Source organism: Perca flavescens, chromosome 11 (genome assembly GCF_004354835.1).
Source record: "Perca flavescens isolate YP-PL-M2 chromosome 11, PFLA_1.0, whole genome shotgun sequence".
NCBI lineage: Eukaryota > Metazoa > Chordata > Actinopteri > Perciformes > Percidae > Perca > Perca flavescens.
In genome coordinates this window covers 28431504-28457285 of record NC_041341.1, presented here as the reverse complement: position 1 = coordinate 28457285, position 25782 = coordinate 28431504, and the positions used below count along the sequence as shown (strand labels likewise).

Here is a 25782-nt window from a genome sequence, read left to right as displayed (position 1 = left end):
TGGATCTAAGTGATTCCTCTACTGTCCTCTTCTCTAATACCACAACTTGTATATGTCAACACAAACAAATGCTTGATTTAGAGCCCTGTGTGTGTGTGTGTGTGTGTGTGTGTGTGTGTGTGTGTGTGTGCATATGTGTGTTTGTGTGTGTGTGTGTGTGTGTGTGTGTGTGTGTGTGTGTGTGTGTGTGTGTGTAGGAGTGGGAGCACAGATAGTAGATTCATCCCTGACTCATCTCTCACACACACAGATACTGTACACACACAAGGAGTCTTGTGGAGGAGGAAGAGAAAGAAAATAGCTGCCAATCGATCAGTGCAATTGATTTTTTTTCTTCCCTTTTGGAATGGGTGGAAATTTAAAATAGGGATCTTGAGCAAATAACGCTAATAATTATTTTCTTGATGGTAGTGCGGAAAAAGGAAAAAAAGAGGAGAAGAGAAGAGAATCTCAAATCCAACAAGATAATTTCTATAAATTCTCTAAAACAATTCTGGTCCAACAAATTTAATATTTATTTTTTGAGGATTTAATAATTAGTATTTCTAGCTTACAGGCAAAAGCCTAGTAATAATCTAGCAAATAGTCTCATTTCTCTTTCTCCCTCTGTTTATGAGTTTAATTTCAGCAGCGTCTAAACTTGCCTGACCCATGCAAACAGATACAGCATGTGGTAACACACACAGACACACAATGACACCAATCCCCTGTGACCTCTCTATTGGATGGATCGGAGTGAGAGCAAACAGTGTCACAGAACACACACATACCCATGCACATACAGTATATGGAAGGTAAATGGCACAAAAAAAACATATTCTTGTTTCCTCTCTCTGTACTTAATTGGCTTCTCGTTAGAACTTACATCTCTGGCTGTTTATCATATGTTCCTCTTCTCCCTTTCCTTTGAATGAACAGATATTTCAACTTCTCCTCCCTTCCACCAACATTTTAGCTTTATAAGAAACAAACAATGTCATTCTCTTTCCCCAGTGTCTTTTTTCTTGCCCTCTCTTCCGCCTCAGGACTCTACACGTCTGCAAAGGTTGAAACTTGGTCCTTCACCTCTAAATCTAAATCTCATCCTGTATATTTCCTTCCCTTTCAACCTTCTCCCTCCCACTTCATTTCACTTCATTTGCTTCCTTTCATCCTGCTATCCCTCTTGTAGTCTCTCTCCATCTCTCAAAGCAGGAGCCTTTCATCCTCTCTTTCTCTTCCATCCCTCTCTTCTTGCCTTTCTGGTCATTTTCATTTTTTATTTTTTTTTACTTTCAACTTTGCTTAACCTCTCTTGGCTTCTATTTATTCCCTGAAAAGAAGGAGTAAAGATGTTGTGGCTTCTTCCTATCCTCATTTAACCGCCCTCTTTTCATTTGTAGAGTACCATCTGACTTTTCTTCCCTCCTCAGGCTAAATTCATATTTACAGCAAAGTTATTCATAAGAAGAAAAGCGCCATTGTTTGCTCTTCATTGCTGTAAATAGTGTTTTTAGTCTTTGCTGGATACGTTCCATGTACCTTGATTTGGGAATTAAGCAATTGAAAATGTCCCCAGTTAAATTGTTCAATTTGTAAAACTAAAAACGGCATGGAAATAATAAGTATCACATAACAAATAAATTGATCAAAACTGTATAACTAGTATAACATACAGAAAAGGTTTATTTTCTGAGAAGAATCTTACTTCCGCTTCCATTCCAACTTGCTGAACTCCCTTCAAAACCCATCCTAGTTCTCTTTTCTCCCAGTGCTCTTCTTGAAGGAAGACCAGAGCTCTTCTGGCCTTCATCTATTCCTCTCAGCTTCTCCTTCCTTTGTCTTCCCAACAGTGGAGGACCTTTGCCTTGCCCTTCCACTGCTCTTCTTTTCCTTTCTACCTCTTCCATCTCTTGAAACAAGATCCAAGGCCTTTGTGCCTTAGATTTGTCCCTGTAAACTCTTCCAGTCCTTCTCGCAGCTAGACCAGAAATATCCTAGCCCTCTACCGTTCTTCCTCTAACCTTTTCTCCCTGCTCTCAGCAACTCCTATTTTATTTTCCCCTTGAAACATTATGTTGTTTCTCCAACGCTGGTACCAACATCCTGCCTGTAAGCTGAGCTTTCATCTACCAACGCATAGCTACTAAAATAGTTGCTACTCCACCTCAGTCAATAATGATGTAGGCAGGGCAGAATAGAGTGCACAACATTTTAACTTTGCTCTGTGATTCGACTTGTGAAATGGTTAAATTATTGTTTAACGTTTCCATCAAAACTTAACCAACAGCATCATTGCCATTGGCACGTGATGATCCTGATGCATAGACACATCCAGTTGATCAATGTCTCACCTCCCGGGAGCCCGTCCCACACTTCCAGCCAGTCGTACTTGCAGTCCCCCTCTCCGCCCGGCAAGGGGTCGTTCTCCAGGTCAAAGGTGAGGAAGGTGAGGGTCACATCCATGCTGGGAGGGACAATGATGATGAAGGAGCACTCCAGGTTGTGGGGGTATTTGTCGGGGTAGCCCGGCGACTCAATGAGACCCAAGGGAGTGGTGAAGTTCCGGGAACAGTCGGAACCTGGGATGAAGACACAGACATAAAATGTAAATTAAGAGACATACAGCCTATTGAATAGAAAATATATTACAGCAGTTTGACACCATAGACTGTGTGCGTAATAGGGCTGTTGGAACGAATACCGAAAGTCGAATATAATTCAATTAGTAAAACAAAATCAATACTATACAAATGCTGAAATTACAACTCGTGACTTTTTTTTTATAAATATGTTCGCTAACGTTAGCTAATCTCCCTCTTCTCGCCTTGGCCTACCCGCATGTGTCACTCATGTCACGTCTCATAAACAATAAGTTAGCGGGAGTCAGAAACACAAGGCATTGTGAGGTCTAAGCTAACATTACGTACCGAGTAACGTTAGTACAACATCACGGAGCTACGTACATAACGTAAGTTTTAACATTAAAAACCAACATCTAGCTACCAAGCCAAAGCGCTTATGTTAACATTAGTTAGCTAGTTCTTGTTTCCTAATCTTAACTGCGTCGCGAGTAATAGTAACGTTAGCTTAGCTGGGAGCTTCATGGAGACAGCTAAAGTTTATTTTAGCTACCTACAGCCATCAGAGTTAGTTTTGACTTCATATATTACCTTCTAATAGTTGTATTCTCAGTAACGTGACAATCTGCAAGAAACAGGTTGCTTATAAATTACTAAAATAGTAGTGACCGCACCGTTTGGCTTAGTTATTAATGCAGTTAGCATCGTGGCTAACACTATTGTTACTTAGCTAGCTAGCGCTACCTAGTTTATGAAAAATCGTTTCAGCTGTGCTTTCTAACATGATGTCATTGTGCTAACCGAGCACCGTTAGCCTTTTACAACAGAGCCACTTCACTACACTTGTTAGATAATGTTTAATTACAGAGTTATCTGTTGATTTGTGTTGTGTGTGTGGTGGAAAATGAATGTAAACAAAATTGCGTGCAATGCACCGCCGCCATTAAGTAGATCCCCTTCAAGGCCAGGCTATTGTTAGAAGTCCCTCTAGTGGACAAAACATGTAACAACAGCCACATGCTTACAGTGGCATCGACAATGCATAAGCCTGAGTAGTGTAGTACATATGAATAACAGGCTGCATTTGAGCATTAAATATTTGAATATAAAAATAAATTGAATGGTACTATAGAGGAAGATTGACAGCTCTAGCGCATATACTTCAAACTAATGCTATTATCCAAGGCACTCTGATGCAATGCTTGCCTTCAAACTGACTAGACAGAACACAATTTCATAACTCCCAGTATAGCCATCTCATCTTCTTTGACCAGATAGAAGTCTGGCTATGTGAAATTATCTCTGACTCCACTTTATATACTTTAAATGCAGTTAATGTGATTGTTGGGAAACATGTAGAAGTATTTAGAGCACAGTTAGGGCTGCTGTAGTCTGAAATTGTGTGCTGAAGTAAAGGTACTTTTATGTACACGTGAATCTTGTGGGAAAAAATATAATCCAAACGTGTGAAGAGTGATGTAAAATGGCCATTTAGGTTATTGATATGCACCTTAAAAACCATAAAATAACATTTTGCCAAGCAGGCTTTTGAAGTTCTAAAACTGTAACCGTTTAATACTGTTCCATCTGTAAAGACAAAGATACAGCAGAGCACAAGCCAGAGAGCAACATACTGAGTGCCAAAAAGCCCAAGTTTGGGTGTCCTTAACAGAAAAATGCATCTGCTTGTGTGTCTAAAGTGCTGTTGAGCAAGATGCTGTATCCCTACCAGCACTTGAGAGAAAAAGGCAAACTCAACCCCAAAAGAGGCAGTGCTCTATGAGTATTAACAGAGAGATTGAGGAGTTAAAATGAGACAGAAGGAAACATATAAAGACACAGAAAGAGAGAAGAAAACCAGTGTGAAATAAAATTAAGCTAGGAGACAAAGAGATAGTAAGAAAAATGAAGATATGTAAGTGAAAAACATGTAAACAGAAAAATAGGGGTAGGAAAGACATGTAGAATATGTTGACAGTATCATGGTTGGGTGGTCTAACGGTTATGAGAAGCTTTAGATATCATCATGCACACACACACACACACACACACACACACACACACACACACACACACACACACACACACACACACACACACACACACACACACACACACACACACACACACACACACACACACACACACACACACACACACACACACACACACTGTCTAAACCTCTTATGGTAACCCATTTCTCTCCAGTGTGTTTGGGTGTCTGCTATTGTGCTTGCGTGCTTGCATGAGTAAATGAAGAGAAAGTAAGAACACATTAAGAGAGTGTGTGTATTCTGGCATGGAAAGTGCATTTAAATATGTGTGAGTGTGTCCATGTACAGTAACTGTATATGTAACAACCTGTCTACAGCTGCATTGGCTGCGTAACAGCTTCCACTTTGTGCTTATAACTGCAAACAAAAGTCTTTTTAGGCTTTGGATGGATTTTTCTTACTTAAGTATTGGGAGTAAATGTAATGGGCTTTTAGTGCTGTCAATAAGGAACTTGGTCCACAACTAAAATGGCTAGTTTCGCCAGAGATCTCCATGGAAACTAGGTTGTTACACCAGGATGTGGATGGACTCAGTCAGTCAGTTAGCAGAGTGAAAGATGCTGTCAGAAGCAGGCAGAATGTCTGCATGTGTCTGTGAGTCCACTTTTTTTAATTTTATTTATAGTAATGATAATGATAAAAGAAACTTTTGTCAATGTAAAATATGTTGTTTTTACTGTATCCACCCTTCCTTTCCTTTTACTTTCATTTTAAATAATAAGCTTATTCTGTAATTTGACTGATCCTGCATAGCAGCAGTCTAGGAACATGCATGCCAAAATCAAAGTCATTTGTGTTTATGGTATGCTTACAATTGCAGAAATTAAAATACACCAAATACATGTTCCCTATTTTGGTTTCTTTGCTGAATGCCTGTCATACATCTGTGCCCTCATCCATTTTCCACTGCAACCATCTATTTTTGAGTGTGACGGATATTGTCTGTTTGTCTTGAAATATCCCTTTTTGTCTGTTTTTCTGTCCTACTTTCCAGTCTAAATTGCGTGTTATCCTGACCTTGCCCCTCATGCATGGATCTCAGATACAAGCAAACACACACTCGCGCACACACAGACAGTGTCTCTCACGGGGTTCCCCTTATGTCTGGCCCCCTGCATAGTCAGTTGCTGGATAGCACCAGCCTGCATGACTATGAGCATGTGTGTGTGTGTGTGTGTGTGTGTGTGTGTGTGTGTGTGTGTGTGTGTGTGTGTAGAGTGAACGCCTGACATGTTCTGTTGCCGGCAGCAATTTTATACCCTTCTCATTACTTCATGTTCATGAACATCGCAAAAACACTTGTGCCTTCCTTTCTCCTTTGTACGAAATCTGTTTGTACATCTGTCTGTTTTCTATGACTTATGTCCCGCTCTTTTCTCGTCATTTATTTCTCCTTCCTTTTTTTAAATTGTGTATCCCCCCCTCTTCTCTCCTTTTCTTTTCTGATCTTTCTTACCCTCTTCTCTCCTGCTGTTCTTTTTTTACCCTCATCCCATGCATCTTTTCATCCATCGTTCCCTTTCCTCCTACTATCTCATTTTCCTATTCTTCTCCTCACTTCCCATCTGTTTGAATTGGATGAGTGTGAAAAAACACGTTTTACTTTGGGGTAAGGAAGTGTGTGTGTGTGTGTGTGTGTGTGTGTGTGTGTGTGTGTGTGTGTGTGTGTGTGTGTGTGTGTGTGTTGCTGGGTAGATCTGGCGCTGGTGCTTATGGCTCATTGATCTCAGGGAGACAAGACAAGGTCTGTCAGTGTGTGTGTGTGTGTGTGTGTGTGTGTGTGTGTGTGTGTGTGTGTGTGTGTGTGTGTGTGTGTGTGTGTGTGTGTGTGTGTGTGTGTGTGATTATGTCTATGTGTCTGGTAAGCTGTCATGCAGACATCTACTTTCATTCAAACTGTCTTTCATGCCAATGGGCTATTAGTCGGATCAAACCCACAATTATTCCCTCCGAGCTCCAACACACACACACGCACATGCCACTGACAGACAGACACACACCGCAGGCCCACACACACAGCTCAATGGTTGCTGCAAAACCACAGCTTGGTTTTTCCATATGTGTGATTAGATTCTACCTCAGTGTCATTAAAGTTGGAGGCTTGTGTTGGTGAAGCTCCTCTGACATTACATATCAGCTTCTGTCAATGAATCACAGCAGGGATTTCCCTCCACAATAAACTCCCTATTCAACCAAATTACCGCTGATATATGAAATCAAACTGTCACAAGACAACCAACCCTTTAGCTAGTCCAATGCAATTTGCTAAAAGCACTAAACCAGCATTGCTTTGATGATGTAAATCAGGGAAACATTTTCAGATTTATTTTTTGAGTTTGATATCTCAGAACACTCTGCCATAACTCAAACTGCTTTATTCTAATATTCATAAACAAACAAACCAATTTAAACAAATCTTAGAGAAAGAGAAAACAGAAAGCAACATCCTGCATTCATCTGTCACATTACACCAATTATAAAATCTCCATCAGTAGGTGGCAGAATGAAAAATATCCTATAAACTGCGATGTAAGCAAAACCAATGTTTGAGTGAAGATATTTCAAAAGGGCACAATATGCTACACTGCAGACAAAGGAAACTATTACATTTGTAATTTAGGTTTAAGTTTATTGTGCATTTGTTACATTAGCCCTACCGCAGAGCACCTTTTGCTCCTCACTGGGTCAGATCTGGATCCACTTTCCTTAATGAAAAGCCAGAGGAAGGAGGAGCGAGCAGTCTGATTGGTTAGACGGTGTAATAAACTGGCTTGATAGGTAGTCGGACAGAGGCAGAGAGGAAGCGCCTAAGGATATTTGGTAGAATGTAAACAACAGCGGTAATTGGAAGGATTGTCACCATAGTGTCCACATTACACCGCCTGAGGAGTGTGTGTTTGTGTGTGTTTGTGTTACTCTCAGAAATCCGTGGCAATATCGAGACTCACTTATCATTTAGGTCAAAGGCTATTCCCCACAAGGTAAACTGTCAAAATAAGGTTACGATTTGGTTTTTGGTTAAGGTTAGGTGTTTAAGGTTGTGGTTAAGGTTAGGATAAGTGTCCAGGGAATAAATGAAAGTTGATGAAATGTCCTCCTAAGTGACAAAAATAGATAATATGTGTTTGTGCGTGTGCGTGAGTGTAATGGAGTTAACATTTGCGTGCAGACATGCAAGCTGCCCTGCATTTGTGAGTAACCGTCCAGTCAGCATCAGTGCATTCATATGTGTGTGTGTGTGTGTGTCTGGAGAGTTCTGGGTCACAATAACAGCTGGGGGCACAGTGCCTAGACAGTGAATTTTGATTGGTTGCCACATTCTAGTGGCTGTGTTCCTATTGGCTGGAATTTTACTACAGTATCCATAGTGATAGAGCTGTAAAAAAAAACAAGTGTGGCATGTTTATGTGAGTCTTTGTGTTATTATTAGTATTTTTTAGTTAGTCCAAGTCCTAAGATTTGATGTCTGTTACTAGCACGCACATGTCTTTGTTTGTGTGTATGTTAGTATCAATGCATTATATGTCCATATTTACAAGCTCTATATGTGTGTACTATATGTTCTGCAAATGTGACTGTAAAATAGACAAAAACACATCAATGGTTTTGTGTTTTAGGTACATGTTTTCCATGGTAAATGGTTTTCTGTATATGTGTATGTGTGCCCGTTTTCCAAACTGATTAGACTGTTAATCTTTGAGGAGTCCAGTAATTAGGACACCCAGAGCGTGGGTGACAATCTCCTCCAACACACACACACACACACACACACACACACACACACACACACACACACACACACACACACACACACACACACACATACACCCTTTCATCATTCCAAAACACACACCCTAGTAAAATGGAACAAGACTACTCGATTTAGATTTAAAGGATTCTAATAAAGAAAATCACCAGGTTTGTTCAAAAAGAGCAGCTTGGCTTAAAATCATTTTCCCACACATTATACATACAAAAGTTTGTTTCCTGTCCCAAAAAATACTTCCTGCAACAGGGATTTAAGAGAAAAATGGGGAGAAAAGTCAAATGAGTCCCACAAAGTGATTATACAAATGAATTTAAACTTCTGTTTGTGGCCCAAATTGTATTTTTTTGACATTTTGTAATTTTCAAAAATAAACTGATAATTTCCAATTAAACAATAAATACAAAGAGCTGAAATAATGAACTTTGAAAACGTTGATGAAAAAGTTGAATTAACAAAAAAAGATTATACCACAAAAAGTACAGCTGTACTTGAAATCTCTTCTCTACAAGTGACTCTATCCTTGTTTTTTCCCCATACTTAAAGTAGTGAGAGTATATTTGCCAGCAAGTGGAGGACAGGGAAATACACGAGAGACTTTGCAGGTTGAACAGAACAGAATGTGCAGGGGTAGCACAGACAGATACATATTTAGACAGTCTACTGTGAGGCTATACAGTATGTATAACACACACACGTACACCCTGACACACAAAATCTAGTCACCCACGTAACCAGACGTTCTGCTGCACCTTCCAGGATAACAAGATCTTGTTAGCAGTATGACAACAGCTTGAGTGTTCCAAATGGCTCCATTATTAATGCCAGGGAAGGCTGGGCACAGAAATACACATCTACAGACAACCACACACACAAAGTTACACAGACAAACTGAGGAAGTCCAGGATATGCTAATGTTTAACTTATCAATGGAAGCAGCTGTCCTTACAAACAGAGATCATGTCTGTAGTTGATGGTAAACTGGGTAGGATTACCTCTAAATAGAGACCATCCAACCGAAAAAAAAAAAAAATAACCTACAGAATCGTCGTTTCAGCATATGCCCCCAAATGACATAAGTTTAAATTCAAGTGACAAATTCCTGCAACAGCCTCTAGCTGAATTCGGATATGGAACAAAACACCAGACTTCAACGACTTCAAACGAAGACCGCTGTCGGTTTCCAGTTCCATAGCAACAGACAACGTGGGTTTCTTTTGAAAATGACTACGATTGTTCTGTAACCTCAAAGTTACTATCTCGAAGATCCTTTAACTAAGTACTTATTTTAACCCAAACCATGATGTTTTCCTAAAGCTAACCACACTTTAACCAGAAAAATGTCACATCATCAAACAGATATGCAACAGTGATTTGTAACAGTTATGGAAGGCATATGATGTCATCCTGCCGATGTGGTCATGTGAAATCATTTGAACTCCAACAATGGCTGCTTTCATGTTTTAATCTCAAGGACTGCATTCTCTTCTTTGGGTAGAGGAAATTGTACCACCCTTGGATTTACAATACCTTTTTTATAATCTCTATTGTGAGAGAAAAAGAAAAATATTTTGCTTTATTCACTCTTATAAACAATAGTAATGTACTGAAATTGTGAACTGAATGTTGACGATGAATTACTAACTATTGTTTCTATTACAGCAACTGCAAACATAGACTTCATCTTAATGCTTTCCATGAAACTACTATAATAATGTTTTATGTTTTTTATTTTTCGTAATCAATTTTTTTATTCATAAACCTCTCTCAGTGTTTGTGTCTCTCTCTTTTTCTCCCTAGGGTGCTCGGGTGTGAACACTGACACCCTTGTTGTTTTAAAGTCCATCAGGTGGACTGTGTCAGGCACAAAACACACACACACACACACACACACACACACACACACACACACAAGAAATCCCAACAGGCTAGTGCCAGCAAGTGAGAAACACGACAACCGCACGTGTTGTGTTAGTAACCTCAGCCCTCTGTGCATGTGTGTGTGTGTGTCTCAGGGGAACAGGGCTCAGGACTCAATTAAGGGGGCATGTGTGGAATGCTTTCAGGGGGAACGGGACAAGATGGCTGTGGGGCCGACACTATGCGCCCCTCTGTCTCACTTGCCCTTGATCTCAATTGGTCTCGCTTTGGCTGACCCATGGCAGCGTGAAGGGGAGCCATGTCAGACACACACACACACACACACACACACACACACACACACACACACACACACATGCACACATGCACACACACACACACCCACACACACGCACACACACACACACAAACACAAAGTGCCATGAAGGGGAGAGATGTCTCGCCTGGACAGTCTAAAGGGCTCTCAAGAGTCCTCTGCTGTGTCTCTCGTCTCTTTCTCTCCCACACCAGGGAGATAAACGAGGCTTGGTCACCTAATGAAGCATGTTGAGTCCTCTATAAGTAGCTTGTAATACAGTTACTAATAGCCTTTGTAAAGGTGCAATCCTTCTAAAATCCTGTTCACTTTTGTTAGGTCTGTCCATGTGTGAGGGTCATTTACAGGGATAATGTCCCTCTTGTGAGTCTTGAATTCTCAAAATATAGACTTTAGGTAAAGTATGTATATAACAATGTCACATACTGTACTGAGGCATCTTGGAGTCGGAAGGTTTAAGACGCTGACCATCACAGCATTCCCTGTTCAAGTCTGACTTGAGACCTTTGTCGTCCACATGTCATCCACAATTTCTTTTCCTTATTTTCTGTCAATTCTCTACTGTCTGTCTATGTAATACAAATAAAGAAAGAAATAATAATATTCTGTTTATCTGTGTCTGCTAGTTTCAATGCGTCATTATCTCTATGTTGAGTGAAATATCAAAACCCCAAATGCCTTCTTTTGGCTGCACCACTATTAAAAATCTAACATGTACTCCTGATTTGACACACATTTCCCGCATGATATACAGTTCAGTATTTATTATCATATAGGAACTTTGGGAGTTGACTATAATTTAAAATGGTAAACTATGCCTGTGATTCCTACCCTGCTTCCGCAGTAGCATCCGCTTACCGGTTTTGAAGATTTCGTAGCGCAGCGAGAAGCCTGCCCCCTGGTGGGCGTAGTCCGATACGAACTTGATGTGGAGTGAGGGCCCTGACGATATGATTGGTGCCGGGGCGATGTTGCTGCAGTGCTTCCCCAGTAGGTCAGACGTCTCCGAGTTCCCATCATGGATCTCTACGTAGTCATACCTGCAGAAGAAAACAAACAAATATCATTAAATACCTTCCCTCCTACATACATACCTACATAAATAAATACACACATACATATATATTGTGGTTAACAAAAATCTACGCTACTTATTACTATCCTGAGATTTGAAGCTCGTGGAAACAGTGAAAGTAAATATCACTTCCAGTGAAATGCAAATCCACAGGGGCATTAATAACCTACAGTGCTAAATATCTACTGTTGTACATGCTTGATGTACAGACATTTAATTAATGTATTGATGAGGTGTTTGTGCAAGACGGGAGACAAGACTTTAATTTGAGGAAGAGGATATTGTTAAAGCCTTCCAAGCTGCTTTGCCTCTGATGTTATTAGTTTCCTTTTTCTTCATTTGTTTTTTCATCTGGCAGGCATCACATCGGCTTTGGCTACAAAACGGAAGCAATGAGCAAATTGTCTGCATCAATCAGTGGCTAGAGGGACTTATTCTGAAAGCAGTTACTATCAGCAGAAGCAGAGGTGTTTACAAATGAATGCAGCACGAGACATTGGCAGTTCACAGATGGTGGAGGAGGAAAAGAACCACCTGCATAAGGCAAAATAGAAATAATTTTTTTATAAATAATAAAAAGAAATTTAATTCCATAAGTATACACTCAATAAGTGAGTGTATACTCCAACTGCTATGGGCTTCATGGTCTACAGAGCACCATTTTATGGATTAAAACTATATTATAATATAAACAAAAGTAAAGTGTGAATGTAAGAATGTGCGCTCCCTTTCATACTTGTTTTTAGACATTTTAGAAACACTTTTAATTTTAGATTAAAATGAATAAATTCAAATTCAAAATAAAACTGATTCCCAAACGCAAGCTATTTTGATTCATTTTCTACTTATTTTATTTTTCAAACGAAATGAAAGCCAAGCAAGTCTTGTGTTATGCAAGTATTGTGCAAGAAAGTAGATATAAACAAGAAAATGTGCCACACGTGACTTTTCCTTTATGTTACACTCGTGTCAAAGTCCGAGTGTGAGAGCTTTTTGAACTACGAATGCACCCTACAGGCTTTGATGCTAGAAAAAGGATTATTGTGGAACAAATTACTCTAGTTTACATCTTTGCCCGGGTTTTATTCAATAATGTTTGTAAGTCAGCCTGGAGGCTTTCCGCTCTCAGAAAAATTCACATTTTCCACTTTTTACAGTGGATTTAGGTCACTTCAGAATTTCCCTGGTTCTTCTTTTCTTAGAAATAGCTCAATTTTTTACCAACTGTTATAGAAGGACTGTACTGAAATAGCCTAAATAAACATGTTGGTACTGAATGAAGAAATGGATGGATTATAATTAACTAGGATGCATGCAGTACACAAAGACTAAACACACGAGAGAAACGCCATTTGTTTCTCTCGAATGCCCAAGACGAATTTCTCCTATAGGAGACAATAAAGGCTTATCTTATCTTATCTTATCTTATCTTAGCATACATGCTTATGGGATTATAAACAACTGACATTAAAGTGACAATTTTTCTGTCACATTACATCAAGTGCTGCAACTTGTTTAAAGTAGTTTTCTTGCACACAAAAAGCCAAGAAAGATGTAGGCCACATTCAAATCTGAATTTAATTTAAAATACAAACAGAAAGACAGAGAGGTTGCCTTGGACCATTTGTAGGAAAGGGTCTGACTTGAAATGTATTTTCATTCCCATTTCTTTCATGTGTTCTGACCACAACTGTCCCATCTCAGACTCACAGCAGGAGTGTTGCCTCTTTGTCTGGATACCAAAGACACACCTGCCTGGCTCTAAAATAGCTTCCTGGAAAGAAATTCCTTGAGTGACTTGACATGAATGAAGACATAAAGTTTGAGTTCAGAGAATTAAATTTCAATTAGGGTTTCTCTTATGGCTGGACTTTATTTGCACATCTTCATCCATCATATCGATCAGTTCTGACTGCAGTGCCTCTAATTGCTCCGATATTGAGGCTTTCTACATTTCTCTAAAGTAATCAAATGAACATGCCTCGACCTCAAAGAACCCAAAGTATCTTGTCAGTTCCATAAGAGGTATGCTTTAAGTACAACATTGATTTATTTTTATATAAATACAATGAACCAGCCACAGAAGGGCTCCCGGTGGCTCAACCTATGAAAGCAAGTTTCATGTACCATGGGAAGTCTGTGGTCAGAGGGAACTACCACACATGGTGGTTTGTTGCTACTGCTACAGTTATGATACACAAATATAAAAAGGGGTGTTAATCTTTTCACTATTTGTTAGCATACAGGTATGCGGACTATCATTCCCGATCCCAGAAGTCAAAACACACACACACACGCACGCACGCACGCACGCACGCACGCACGCACGCACACACACACACACACACACACACACACACACACACACACACACACACACACACACACACACACACTCTTTTGTGTCTATACACAATAAAGAGCTTATCTGTTATGGTTAACGCGGTGTGTGTGTGTGTGTGTGTGTGTGTGTGTGTGTGTGTGTGTGTGTGTGTGTGTCCGATTGCGTGCGTACATGCGTGTGTGTGTTTTCTGACAGGTGAGCAAGCTCCTGACATAAGGGTCATACACCTCCCACTCTCCCGTCATGCTTTGTGTCTGCTTTGCGTGGAACTAACATCACAGTTATGACGCAAGCTGTCACTGCACACTGAGCATGTGTGTGTGAGCATCTGTGTGTGTGTTGTGTGTGTGTGTGTGTGTGTGTGTGTGTGTGTATGTGCATGTGTGTGTGTACGTGTCGCAGTTCCCGTCATATTTTCCCAAGAGAACGCCTCATCCCAGTGACAGTTTCCTCCTCCTCTTTTGTGAAATGACAACTTTGTTTAACAGTTACTCGTATCCTGACAAGATCTCCTTTCCTTCCTTTTCCTGGCTCACTCTTTCACTAATTACTTTTCACTGTTTCACTTTTCAACGCCATCTTTTTTTTCCGATCATTCTTTGTCTCCATCATTTTTCTTCCTTCATCTCTTTCTGTCCCCTTTTCCTTTCTTGCTTTCTGTAATGTGCTGTCAGGCGTATAACCAGTGGCCAAGAGCCAATGCGTGGGTGAGACAGAGGAGGCAGAGATGGGGGGACAAAGACGATATTAAAATTTGTGAATATTTGAATTTAAAACGACCCTTTATTAAAAACGCTGAGAGTAATGATGAAGAATGAGATAGATAGATAGCTAGATACTGTAGATACACCTACATTTTCAGGTTGTGTTCTGAAAAATTAACATGGAAAAATGGCACCATCTCTTCTTCTCTATCCTATTCCTTTTGAAAACCAATAAGATTGCGTATCACAGCTAACATCTAGTGGGGAGTGGGACAGACAGCCCAGTTGCCTTGTTAAGCTGATTAAATCCATTTTGTCCCCTCCTGCTCTCCATTATTACCTTTACTGAACTTTAATAGAGCCAAACTGGGTAATAACAACAACAGATGTACCGTGTGATTGGCTATGTTGAAAGAGAGTAGAAGTGAGTGATCATCGAATGGGATAGAGCCGGCAAAAAGTTTAATTCAATTCAATTCAATTCAATTTTATTTATAGTATTAAATCATAACAGAGTTATCTCGAGACACTTTACAGATAGAGTAGGTCTAGACCACACTCTATAATTTACAAAGCCCCAACAATTACAGTAATTCCCTCAAGAGCAAGCATTAGCAGTGGCTATTGCGACAGTGGCGAGGAAAAACTCCCTTTTAGGAAGGAACCTCGGCAGACCCAGACTCTTGGTAGGCGGTGTCTGACGGGGCCGGTTGGGGGTGTGATGGCGATAATAGTCGCATTAAAGATAGTGCTTAACTTTCCACGCATTCTCATGAACGGTTTGTATGATAGGCTATTGTGCGAAAATGTATGCATACAGTCGACCGGTCATGTGATATATATATATATATATATATGTCATAGCCTCTGACTGACAGTGTCTGAGCAGCCTTACATAATCATTTTCCATTTTTCAGATTCATCTCGGCTGTCTAAAAAAGCTTTATTTTCAGGTGTGTCAAAACAATGAGAAAAAGATTTAAAATCTAGCCGGCACAGTGTGGACATAGTCAGAGAGAAAGAACATGACACTGCATTCACCCTGCCAACTCCTCCCCTCAGACAGACAGAGACAGGTGTCCCTCCATCCCTTCCTCCCTCCCTACAGCTCTGTGCCTGAAAGACATACACAGCTACTTCCAAGTCAGCACACATACACACACATACGCAAAAGACCTGCACAAACACGCAAACTTTCTGTCTCACACACAAACACACTGATGCACAAACACAGAGCCTGTGGCCATGCACTCAGATGGATTTATGGGAGGGTTTGAGGTTTCCTCTAATCTGTCTCTGTGTAGGAGGTACACAGCTTCAACAAACTGTTTAATCCCATCATCTCTCCTCTCCCCCAATGTATTTCACTGTAGCCAATCAGTGGTTTTTGGAGTCTTGCCATAGGAAATGACAAGAAGTGTGAATTTGTTTCTCCCACACTTTTCCCGAAATTCCCTTGTTAACAAGGAGTGTACAATATGTTTTTATTCCCTTGCTTACATGAAGCAAATGATGAAAACAAAAATGTTGGTTCCAATATGTGTAACACGGGAGGTTACAGCTGCAAAGGACACACATTTGTTATGGATTGTAAGCACAGATTGAGGGAGTAGACTTAAAGCTGAATAAAACAATTGACCTTATGAGATATCCATGTGTGCTGTGTGTGTGTGTGTGTGTGTGTGTGTGTGTGTGTGTGTGTGTGTGTGTGTGTGTGTGTGTGTGTGTGTGTGTGTGTGTGTGTGTGTGTGTGTGTGTTTTGGGGGCAGGGGTGTTTCATGAGCGAGAAAGCTCTCCAAAGTGTGTCTGATGTGAACCAAGGAAAAGGTTTGGATACAGACGCACTTCCTCCCCTCCTCCCTCCTCCTCCTCCTCCTCTCTTCTGCCTTGGTCTTAATTGCTTTTCACACTCTCTCTCTCTCTCTCTCTCTCTCTCTCTCTCTCTCTCTCTCTCTCTCTCTTCTCTCTCTTTAAGTCAGGAGTTGTGTTCTTACACCTGCACATTTATTTCAAACATCAGGGGTGCCCTTAGCAGTAGACAGAGCGTCTGCAGACACGCACACACACACACACACACACACACACACACACACACACACACACACACACACACACACACACACACACACACACTAAAATGAGGTTGAAACAGGCCAGACTTGTAGTAATTTGTGTCATGTTGTAAAAAGAGAATGAAAGTCAGTCATTGAAACATTACTGTCATAGATAATTAATTGGTCCAAATTTAAATGTATTGTATGTGTTTTTAATCTCCTTATTTGTTATATGTTTGTGTGGCAAACACAGGGAAGGTCTAAACAAAATCACTATGAAGTGAACTGCAGTTCAAGAGACTTACTGGAATATGACATTAATGTTTTTATACAAACTATTACGGTTTTATTGTTTCTAACAAATAGGGAAGATTATGTTTTTATTTTGTATTGTTTTTTCAACTTCTATCTGCTCAAGCACATTTCTCTGAAAGAGAAGTTAAATCATGTGTGGCCCCAAACAAACATTCCTTAGAGGAACTGAAACAGTAAATTATGACTCTACATACACACTTTTTCCTCCTCCAGTCATGGGAATGACGCAACATAAAAGGCACTGATTTTCGTTACTGCCCATTGTGATCAACCGTATCTGAATTATAGTAACATGGACCGGCATGGACCTGTGGATAAGACAATGGGTGCCCTGCATCACTAAAAATGTGTGTTTTAGTTTGGTGTGTATTAGTTCAGGTTTATGAGTATGACCCACACACTCGCCCTCGGCAAATATAGTACATTCATATACCTGCGTAGAGCAAAATAAGGCGTAGTTAGTCTGTCACTGGAGCAGTTAATAGAGAGTGAGGAAGATGACTGACTTCACTGTAATCAAGTTATAGGACTATTACTACAGATGGACAGTGTGTGTGTGTGTGTGTGTGTGTGTGTGTGTGTGTGTGTGTGTGTGTGTGTGTGTGTGTGTAAGAGAGTGTGTGTCCAGCAGTACAGCACAACCAATCGACTCCCCATTATGGCTTTAACACACATTGATCAGGGTCAGTCCTTCAAAGACACACAAACACACACACACACACACACACACACACACACACACACACGTTCATTACAGTAACAGACATTGATCAGGCAGACCTTCAGGGCCGCAGGGAGTGTCTGTAAATTAGACTACTGATATTATCATCATTACCTGAGTGTGTGTGTGTGTGTGTTTGTGTGTGTGTGTGTGTGTGTGTGTGAGAGAGAGAGAGAGAGAGAGAGAGAGAGGATTTTCTGAAATCACCACCTTGGAGCTAAACAAATCTTCAAATTTCAGACATTTTTCTGTAACCCCAGTGTTCTGTCCTGAGTCACTCCCTTTTTCTTAAGTAGGGCCCATGGTATACACTCTCTATTTTAGTAATGTGAAGGTTGCCGGTGTGCTACGCAAAATGATAAAGATTAGGCTCAGAGTAAAAAATCTCAATTTACTCCTCACTATTTAGTAAACTATTGAGGGTCTAACAGACAGAAAGTGGCGAATGAGTAAATGGGAAAATGATTTTGGACCCAGCCCAGTGCTGTGTCTATATTCTGATAGACAAATTCTGATAGTCAAAACAAATACAGGACTTTCACTCAGGGTAACGGAGTTCGTGTCCCATGTGAAAGTAAAAGTCAACTGTCATTTAGAAATTAACCAAGTTTTACCGAGTTAGTTTTAGGGACCTTAGTCAGTTACGCAATGACGTCCATGCTGTCATGTTATTTCCGTATTTTGGTAGTTTTACGTGACTCATTTTAAGCCAATACCTGATGTTTTACTAACCCTAAGTTCCGTTACTATGTTTCAACAGCATGATGCTCATTGCAACAAATGAGGCAATGCACTACTGTAGGAGGAAAAAACATGGTTCGCATCCATATTTAGGCATCTATGAAACCTGTCTAAAAGTTTGATTTTGATTTATCATAAACCTAAACTGTGTTGTACCATCTGGGTCCCAAGGTGTTCTCTTCCCTCATAGCTTTCTAATAACATTGTGTTTCAGCTTAGTGCTGGGATGCTTGTCTGGATGCATGGCTCTCCTGCTGGTATAGTCACTGTGATGTTAATTCAAACATGCAAGCAGCTGCTAAATGCCCACAGCTGGTAAGTGAACATCCACTGTCACACCGAATGCTGTTCCAGTCTTTTACTCTGTCTGTATATAGTCTCTTCATCTCCCCCCCCCCCAAACTTTCTCTTTTTGCCCTTATGCCCTGAGGACATTGTCGCATCACATCACTTTACCTTTTGCTCTTCTCTTAGTCATGTGCTCAGGACTTCTGCCTGCCTGTAAGCTGTGTCTGTATGTGTGCATTCAAATATTCTAAGATTTCTATCACAATGCATGTGCAGTATGTTTTACAAGCTACATAGTAAAACAGTTGGTTAAGATTACACTTGATACTTGTGCAAAGGCGCATTACTGAGAGAAGAGGAGAGGAAAAGAGGAGGATAGAAAATTGACCCAGCATGATGTTAAATGATTGATTGAGGCGGAGTACAAAGACAAGGTCTAAATCATTAGTGAAACCATTATCGTTGACTGCAGCTTCTCTGTCATATAAATCACTTCTTAACTTATTGCTTTACTCCACACTTATTGTGTGAGCCACATAACCGTGAAACTGCCTACGTGCCTGTCCACTTGTTGTGCGTTTTAACTGTATATGAGTTTTTTGAGGGCCCAAAAAATCCTTGCACCTCTTTGTGTATTTGTATTTGTTTCATGTTTATGCAAGTGTATGTGATATTTATATGTACTATATTGTATGTGTGTGTGTGTGTGTGTGTGTGTGTGTGTGTGTGTGTGTGTGTGTGTGTGTGTGTGTGTGTGTGTGTGTGTTTCTCTCATATCAATATTACAGACAGCATCTGACTTGGGTGTGATATGAGATAAAGGAAGACTGGAGAGGGTGGAGAACGAGAAGAGGATGAGAATAAGAGACAGACATATAGAAAGGGGATTTAAGTGATGGATAGACAGAGGCTGGAGGATAAAAGAGGATGAAGACAGATATAGGCTGAGGAAAGGAAAGTCTATAAATGACCAAGAGAGAAGAGACAATGGGAGAAGGAGGGAGATGAGAAAATAAGAGAGGAAGAGAGACAGAGAGTGTGGCATTTGGATCTCTGCCTGTGTTTTCTCATATGCGATGCTGAATAACGATTTGGCCTATAAAAGATTGGCACGCTGCGGAAGGATGAAGGTGAGGAGATGCAAAGGAGGGAAGGGAAGGAAATAGGGGGAGACATTAGATGGAAGGAGAGGTTGAATAAGAGGACGGCAGGAGGAGAGGAGAGGTGATAAAGAAAGAGGCATGCAGGGAGGCGGAGGGAAAAGGAGGTGGGACAGAGGAAGGCACAAGAGCAGATGAAAGATGATAGATGGGGTCCATTGGGCAGTGGTGAGGGGGCGGGAGAGGTGAGGAAGGGTGAGATGAATGTAGGGGAGGGGAGAGGAGAGGGAGGGAGAGAGAGAGAGGGTAGCTGTCAGGATGATTTGAGCCTTCCCTCAACGGACCCTGACACTGCACTTTTCTCTAAGCAGCTGTGTGTGTGTGTGTGTGTGTGTGTGTGTGTGTGTGTGTGTGTGTGTTCTTTCCAAACACTCCAAATAGAGATCTTGCTTTCTCAGACAGGGCAGTGCAGTGAGCTAAGAGGAAAATGTGAAGCGGACAACAAACCGCTGTTGCAAAGGGCTGCATACTGCACACTTTAAAAAATGATTTTGTAGCAGTTCTTTGACCTCAACTATGTTGCCAGTTGCCACATGGACAAGATGATTTTGCATCATAAATATTCATCATTTAAAAGTGGGGCTTTTCTCTCCAATACATTCTTGAACAACTCCAAGAGGAGTTGAGAGTAGAGACCTGAGTTTGAAATGTTGATGACTGCTATTTGCAAGGTTAAAGCAATAGTTTGATATTTTTGGTAATACACTTATTTGCTTTCCTGCCAAGAGTTAGAGGAGAAGATCGATACCATGACAGTGGTATCAATCTTCTCATCTAACTCTTGAAGAAAAAAAAAAGAAGCAAATAAATGTATTTCCCAAAATGTCAAACTATTCCTGACTCATATTCCTGAAGTTGCTGACTAAGCCTTATGCTTACAGTGATAGAGTGGAAGTGAGGGTTGAAAATAAGTGCAGAAAGAGTTGTTGAAGTGAGAGACTTTACAGTGGAAACACTATACACTCTCTGACGTAGTTCTCCTTAGAGCACACTGAAGTTAGAGGCTAAGATGTGTTAACTAAAAAAAGTCACATAAGGCTTTTTCAGATTAAATAAAAGACATTTCTTTGACAGTTGCACACCTGAGAACTTTCATCAACTGAAACGGCACAGACAGACATAGTCTCCTCTGTTTGTGTACCAGTCTTTCTAACTATGTCTCCTAAAAAATATGTTCCTATACAACTAAACAGCATTCTCAATTATGTTTTGAGGGAAACATATTTTATTTGTTTCAACACATCCTCATACCAGCGACGGTCAGTTTAAACACGTGGTAAATATGAATTAAAACAACTTGGTTAGGTTTAGGAAAATATCTTGGTTTGGGTTCAAATAAGTAGCCTAAGTTTGTTATATGTAAGTTAAGGTTACATAGGCGTGACCTGAATTAAGTAGGTAAATTAGGTAAATCATGTACATAAATTAAAATGACTTTTAACAGCAGTCTCCTGGGTGAAGGTCCCTGTGTTTGTTTGACCCATCCATTCACCCCAACCTCCTCCCTACGCAGACTTTGATTAGAAACGTATTTGAGATACGATAAAAAATAAAATCCTAATCCGGGACACATTTCCCTTGAAACGTAACTGAGAATGCAGTTTAGCTGTATGAGAAAGTAATTTTTAGGAAACAGGGCTGGTCCTTAATGTACGTTTTGATCTACTCAGCCCTAAAACACACAAACAGTAAAGATGCAGCTGTTGGGTGATAACCGAAACCTGCCACCAGTGATGGACTAATGTGGTAACATAGTGCCTGTCATGTGAAGGGAAATGGTAAGTCATGGTGAGTCATGATTGGCCATGGCTATACTGATCTTAGCGGGGGTACAAGTGTTCTTTTCATGTCCCTCATTTCCTCCAGCTGTCTCACGTGGCACTAAAATTGCTACTGTATATGAATCTCAATGAAAACATCTCTATCTGTCCGACCAACTCTCCATCGATTTTGCCTGCAGTGCCAGCTGAGTGCTTGACAAAATGTGATGCCTTATAGATTACAGATTACCACCTTAAATTGCAATCAGGACCATAATAGATTAGATTGCTTCAACGTAGTGAGATAATAAAACAAGCCTTGTCTGACCGGAGCATGCAGATTCAAAACAGCGCTGTTTGTGCAAGTGTGTGTTAATAAATGTTTTCGTGAGGCACAGATGATGACTTTTTATTTTTATGTGATGAATAGATACACAGAGGAACCATATTGCCTGTTCATAATGTAGTTTTTGTCTATAAACACAGATGACTGCCTTATCACAACAAGAAAAGTGTGTGTGTGTGTGTGTGTTTGTGTATTCTCCTCTCCGTAAACTGAGAATTAACAGCAGTTTTCTGTTTGTCAAACCTGTAGTTTACAAGCATAAGAAAACAATGTTATAATGTTCTTATGACCTTATTCAATGAATGTGATGATTTGAGAATTTTTTTTAAATACAAAGTTAGAGACAGAGAGAAAAAGAACAGCCATGTCAGAAAACGGAGACAGAGACATGACAAAGACACTGGTATGTGTGTGTCAGGGTTGTTGCTGACAATCACTGGGTGACCACGTAGGTCTACCCCCCACAGACTTACACACGCACCTTCTGCTTCTACTCCTTGGTCTCTTTGCCCTCTGAACCTAACAGCTCAATTTCAGCCTACCCCTGCACACACACACACACACACACACACACACACACACACACACACACACACACACACACACACACACACACACACACACACAGACAGACACACACTCCAGGCGCTGGGCCCGTGTAGACTTAAATAGCTCTGCGCTGTAGGACAGCCTATTTCGACTTGAGATGTTACCACCAACACTGCAAATATCTCACTCTTACTGACATGTTTTAACAATTACTTCTCCAAAAGTGTAACTTGAAACAAAGTGAAACCAAGAAAATGTTTAGACACATACCAAAAGTCTAAGAACAACTACAAATAAACACACACACTTTATGTGTATAGCATAATAAATAAATCACAGCCTGTTGTTTCTAGCAGTTCAAGTTGATTTCCTCCTCCTGGGAAACTACTGGACTTTAAATGGATGTACGAAATTGAAAGAGAAAGAGGAAAGAGGAGCATGGGGAGGGAGGGGAGATGGGAAAACAGAAAGATGGAGAGGGAAAGAGAGGGGTAGATAGAAAGAGAGAGAGAGAGAGAGAGAGAGAGAGAGAGAGAGAGAGAGAGAGATATATTACTGTTGAACTGATTCTGTAGAGTAAAACTGAAAAATGACGAGGACAGGGAGACAGAGAAGTATGTTTTTCATTTCCACAGCACAGTGCGAAAGTAAAGCAAAACAGAGCAGAGTACAGCGGGCCTTTTCAACCTTTCAAAAAACAGCCAGCCGGTGAAATATTGATGCTCCAATTCCAACAAAGAAATGTCTGAATGATTTTGGTACATCTGAGTGGGGAAATTCACCTATCTATAATTGATACAGCAGAAATGTTAATAACTGGAGGGGAAAGACCGGAACAGAGAAATAACGGGAGAGGGGGGGAAAGTGTAAGTGCGTGTGTGCTCGCGTGTGTGTTTCTGCCCTCTTGCCTGTGTCAGTGGGTTTGTGGCCCTCTAGTTCCCATTAGATTCCTGAGAGCCAGTGGTCTCTCCTCTACTGTGTGTAGGATGCATTCAAACATGACATGATGGTACCACGAAGATGAGGGAAGGCAAGTAGTTTAATTTACAGTAAGGCAAATGACAGACGTCTTCACAAGTTATCTGTGGATAGGGGATTTCTTTTTTGATAACATTTCCTAAAATTTCTCTCAGCTTTTAAAATGTGCTTAGCCCAGGGAGACATTGTACTATAAGTAAATTTGGCTCTTCCGATAAAGATGACTTCACTTAACTTATATTACTGGGAAAAAATAGCATGATTCTTAAATGTTTAAATTTTTTTGCTCCATGCCCCTTCTTATCCCGTTTGTTGTCTCTTTTTTTATAATGCTCTTTAACGTACCTTGTAAACTATACAAATTGATTTTACTATTATTAAGATTTTTGTTATTTAAACGTCTTGCTTGTCTATCACTCTTTCAGTAAGCGTACATGTGATTCACTGCGTAACCAGTCTCATACCTCTCTGCCAGCATTTTAACATATGGTTTTTCTTGATCTCTGTGTGCCGAATTTTCATTTCATGCTGCAGACCTGCCTGCCTCTCTTCCAGTCTTACGTGCAACCGAAGCCAAACAGCCAAAAACAATGATGGACAGCAAATCCTCTAATTTGTGTTAAATCTTCCGATGTGTGAAAACCATCCTGGAACAGTACATGTGTTGTAATTAGACTTTGATAATTAGAGACAGGGGACTGAGGGAGGTCCCAAAGTGAATATTATGGGATGGCTGGAGCCAGAGAAACAGAAGGAGAGTGGGCTGAAGTTCACCAAATACATCAACACCAAATACACCAACTCTCACACAGAGACAGGCTGGTGGAGGCAGAAACTCCAAAGAGAAGAGAAAAGTGTTTAGTTATTGTAGTCAAAACTCTCCTAGTGTCCCATCCTTCATTAGTTGCAATCTAACTTATGAGATCGGTTTTTGATTATGGGTGTATAGTCTATGGGTCTGCTGCTAAAATATCATTAAAGAAGTTAGATGTAATTCAAATTCAAGTTATCTCAATCTTCCCATTTCTTAACTTACTCTATTTAACTCTTTTCCTACAAATCCCTTTGTTTGCCACCCATCCCATGACTTTAAAATCCATCCATCCATCCATCCATCCATCCATCCACCCAACCCAATCCAATATATCCATCCATCCATCTATCCATCTATCCATCCATCCATCCATCCATCCATCCATCATATCTTTACCTGCAGTCCAGTTTCTCGATCTCAAAGTGCGGGTTGAAGTTAAGGACGATGCGTTGTGAGGGCTCGGGGGCTGTGATGACCCAGCGACAGTTCTGGTGAGGTGGGTACTCCAGTGGGTAGCCGGGGGTGGTGATGTAGCCGGCATCGCTGGCATCTAAATAGCCACCGCATGGCTCAGAAGCTGGATGGGGAGAGAGAGATAGAAGAGGGAAATCATCATATATGCAAGTTAGGAAAAGTCGAGTGGCTGCAGGAACATGTTTATTTTCTGTGGCTTTGATCCACTAAATCATGTTGTGTAATAAATGAAAATATGCCTGTGCATGTAAAAAAAATGCTTTGATAAAATCATTGAGAATATTTTCCCATAGGTTAATACATTAGTTCGCACATTGAACGAAGGTAATTCATTAGTGTTTCCCAATGTGATAAAATAGCTAAGAGAAAAGAATGGGAAAATATAAAGGCAGACTTTTGAGGGAACTATAGGAGGAAAGCTGAATGAATAAGTCAATAACCTCCAATAACAACATGCAACTACAATAACGTCCATCACAGCAGCGGATGGAAGTGTAGAGTACCATCAAGGTCGATGTTGTTTGCTTATCATGACTGACTCGGTCAAATGATTTTTTTTTTTATTATTATTGCATATTTGTTCATTAAGCATGATTTCATGCATGGGGAAAGGGTTGAAAACTGATAAAATGCAGATAAGAGTTGTGATTGCAGAGACAGGATATGAGACACAAAGACGTGTGTGTCTATGTGTCTATGTGTCAAAGTGCAACTCAGCATCACAACATACAAAGACTCTCATTCTGACCCATGAAGACCGACACACTGACACACACACAGTGAAGGAGCCCTCCAGATGCCACAGTTACTGTCACAGAGCGGATCCACTTGTCAGCAGTCATACGTCTGCATCGTGTCATAAACAATGCCACTCATTCACT

At 40.4% G+C, this 25782-nt stretch overlaps 1 protein-coding gene across 4 annotated transcripts in view; it reads right to left on the bottom strand.

Annotated features, from left to right (window-relative positions):
* Positions 1-25782, bottom strand: part of LOC114563849 (neuropilin-2) — a 97459-nt gene that overhangs the window by 58936 nt on the left and 12741 nt on the right. For all 4 annotated transcript variants that reach the window (XR_003693694.1, XM_028590771.1, XM_028590773.1 and 1 more), the window contains exons 2-4: positions 24824-25004; positions 11437-11618; positions 2334-2561 (exon numbers count right to left, since the gene is read on the bottom strand). Coding sequence is in view for 3 of the 4 variants with exons in the window: in XM_028590771.1 (XP_028446572.1) it covers positions 2334-2561; positions 11437-11618; positions 24824-25004 (591 nt within the window). In the remaining variant the exon portion in view is untranslated. The remainder of the gene's footprint in view (positions 1-2333; positions 2562-11436; positions 11619-24823; positions 25005-25782) is intronic.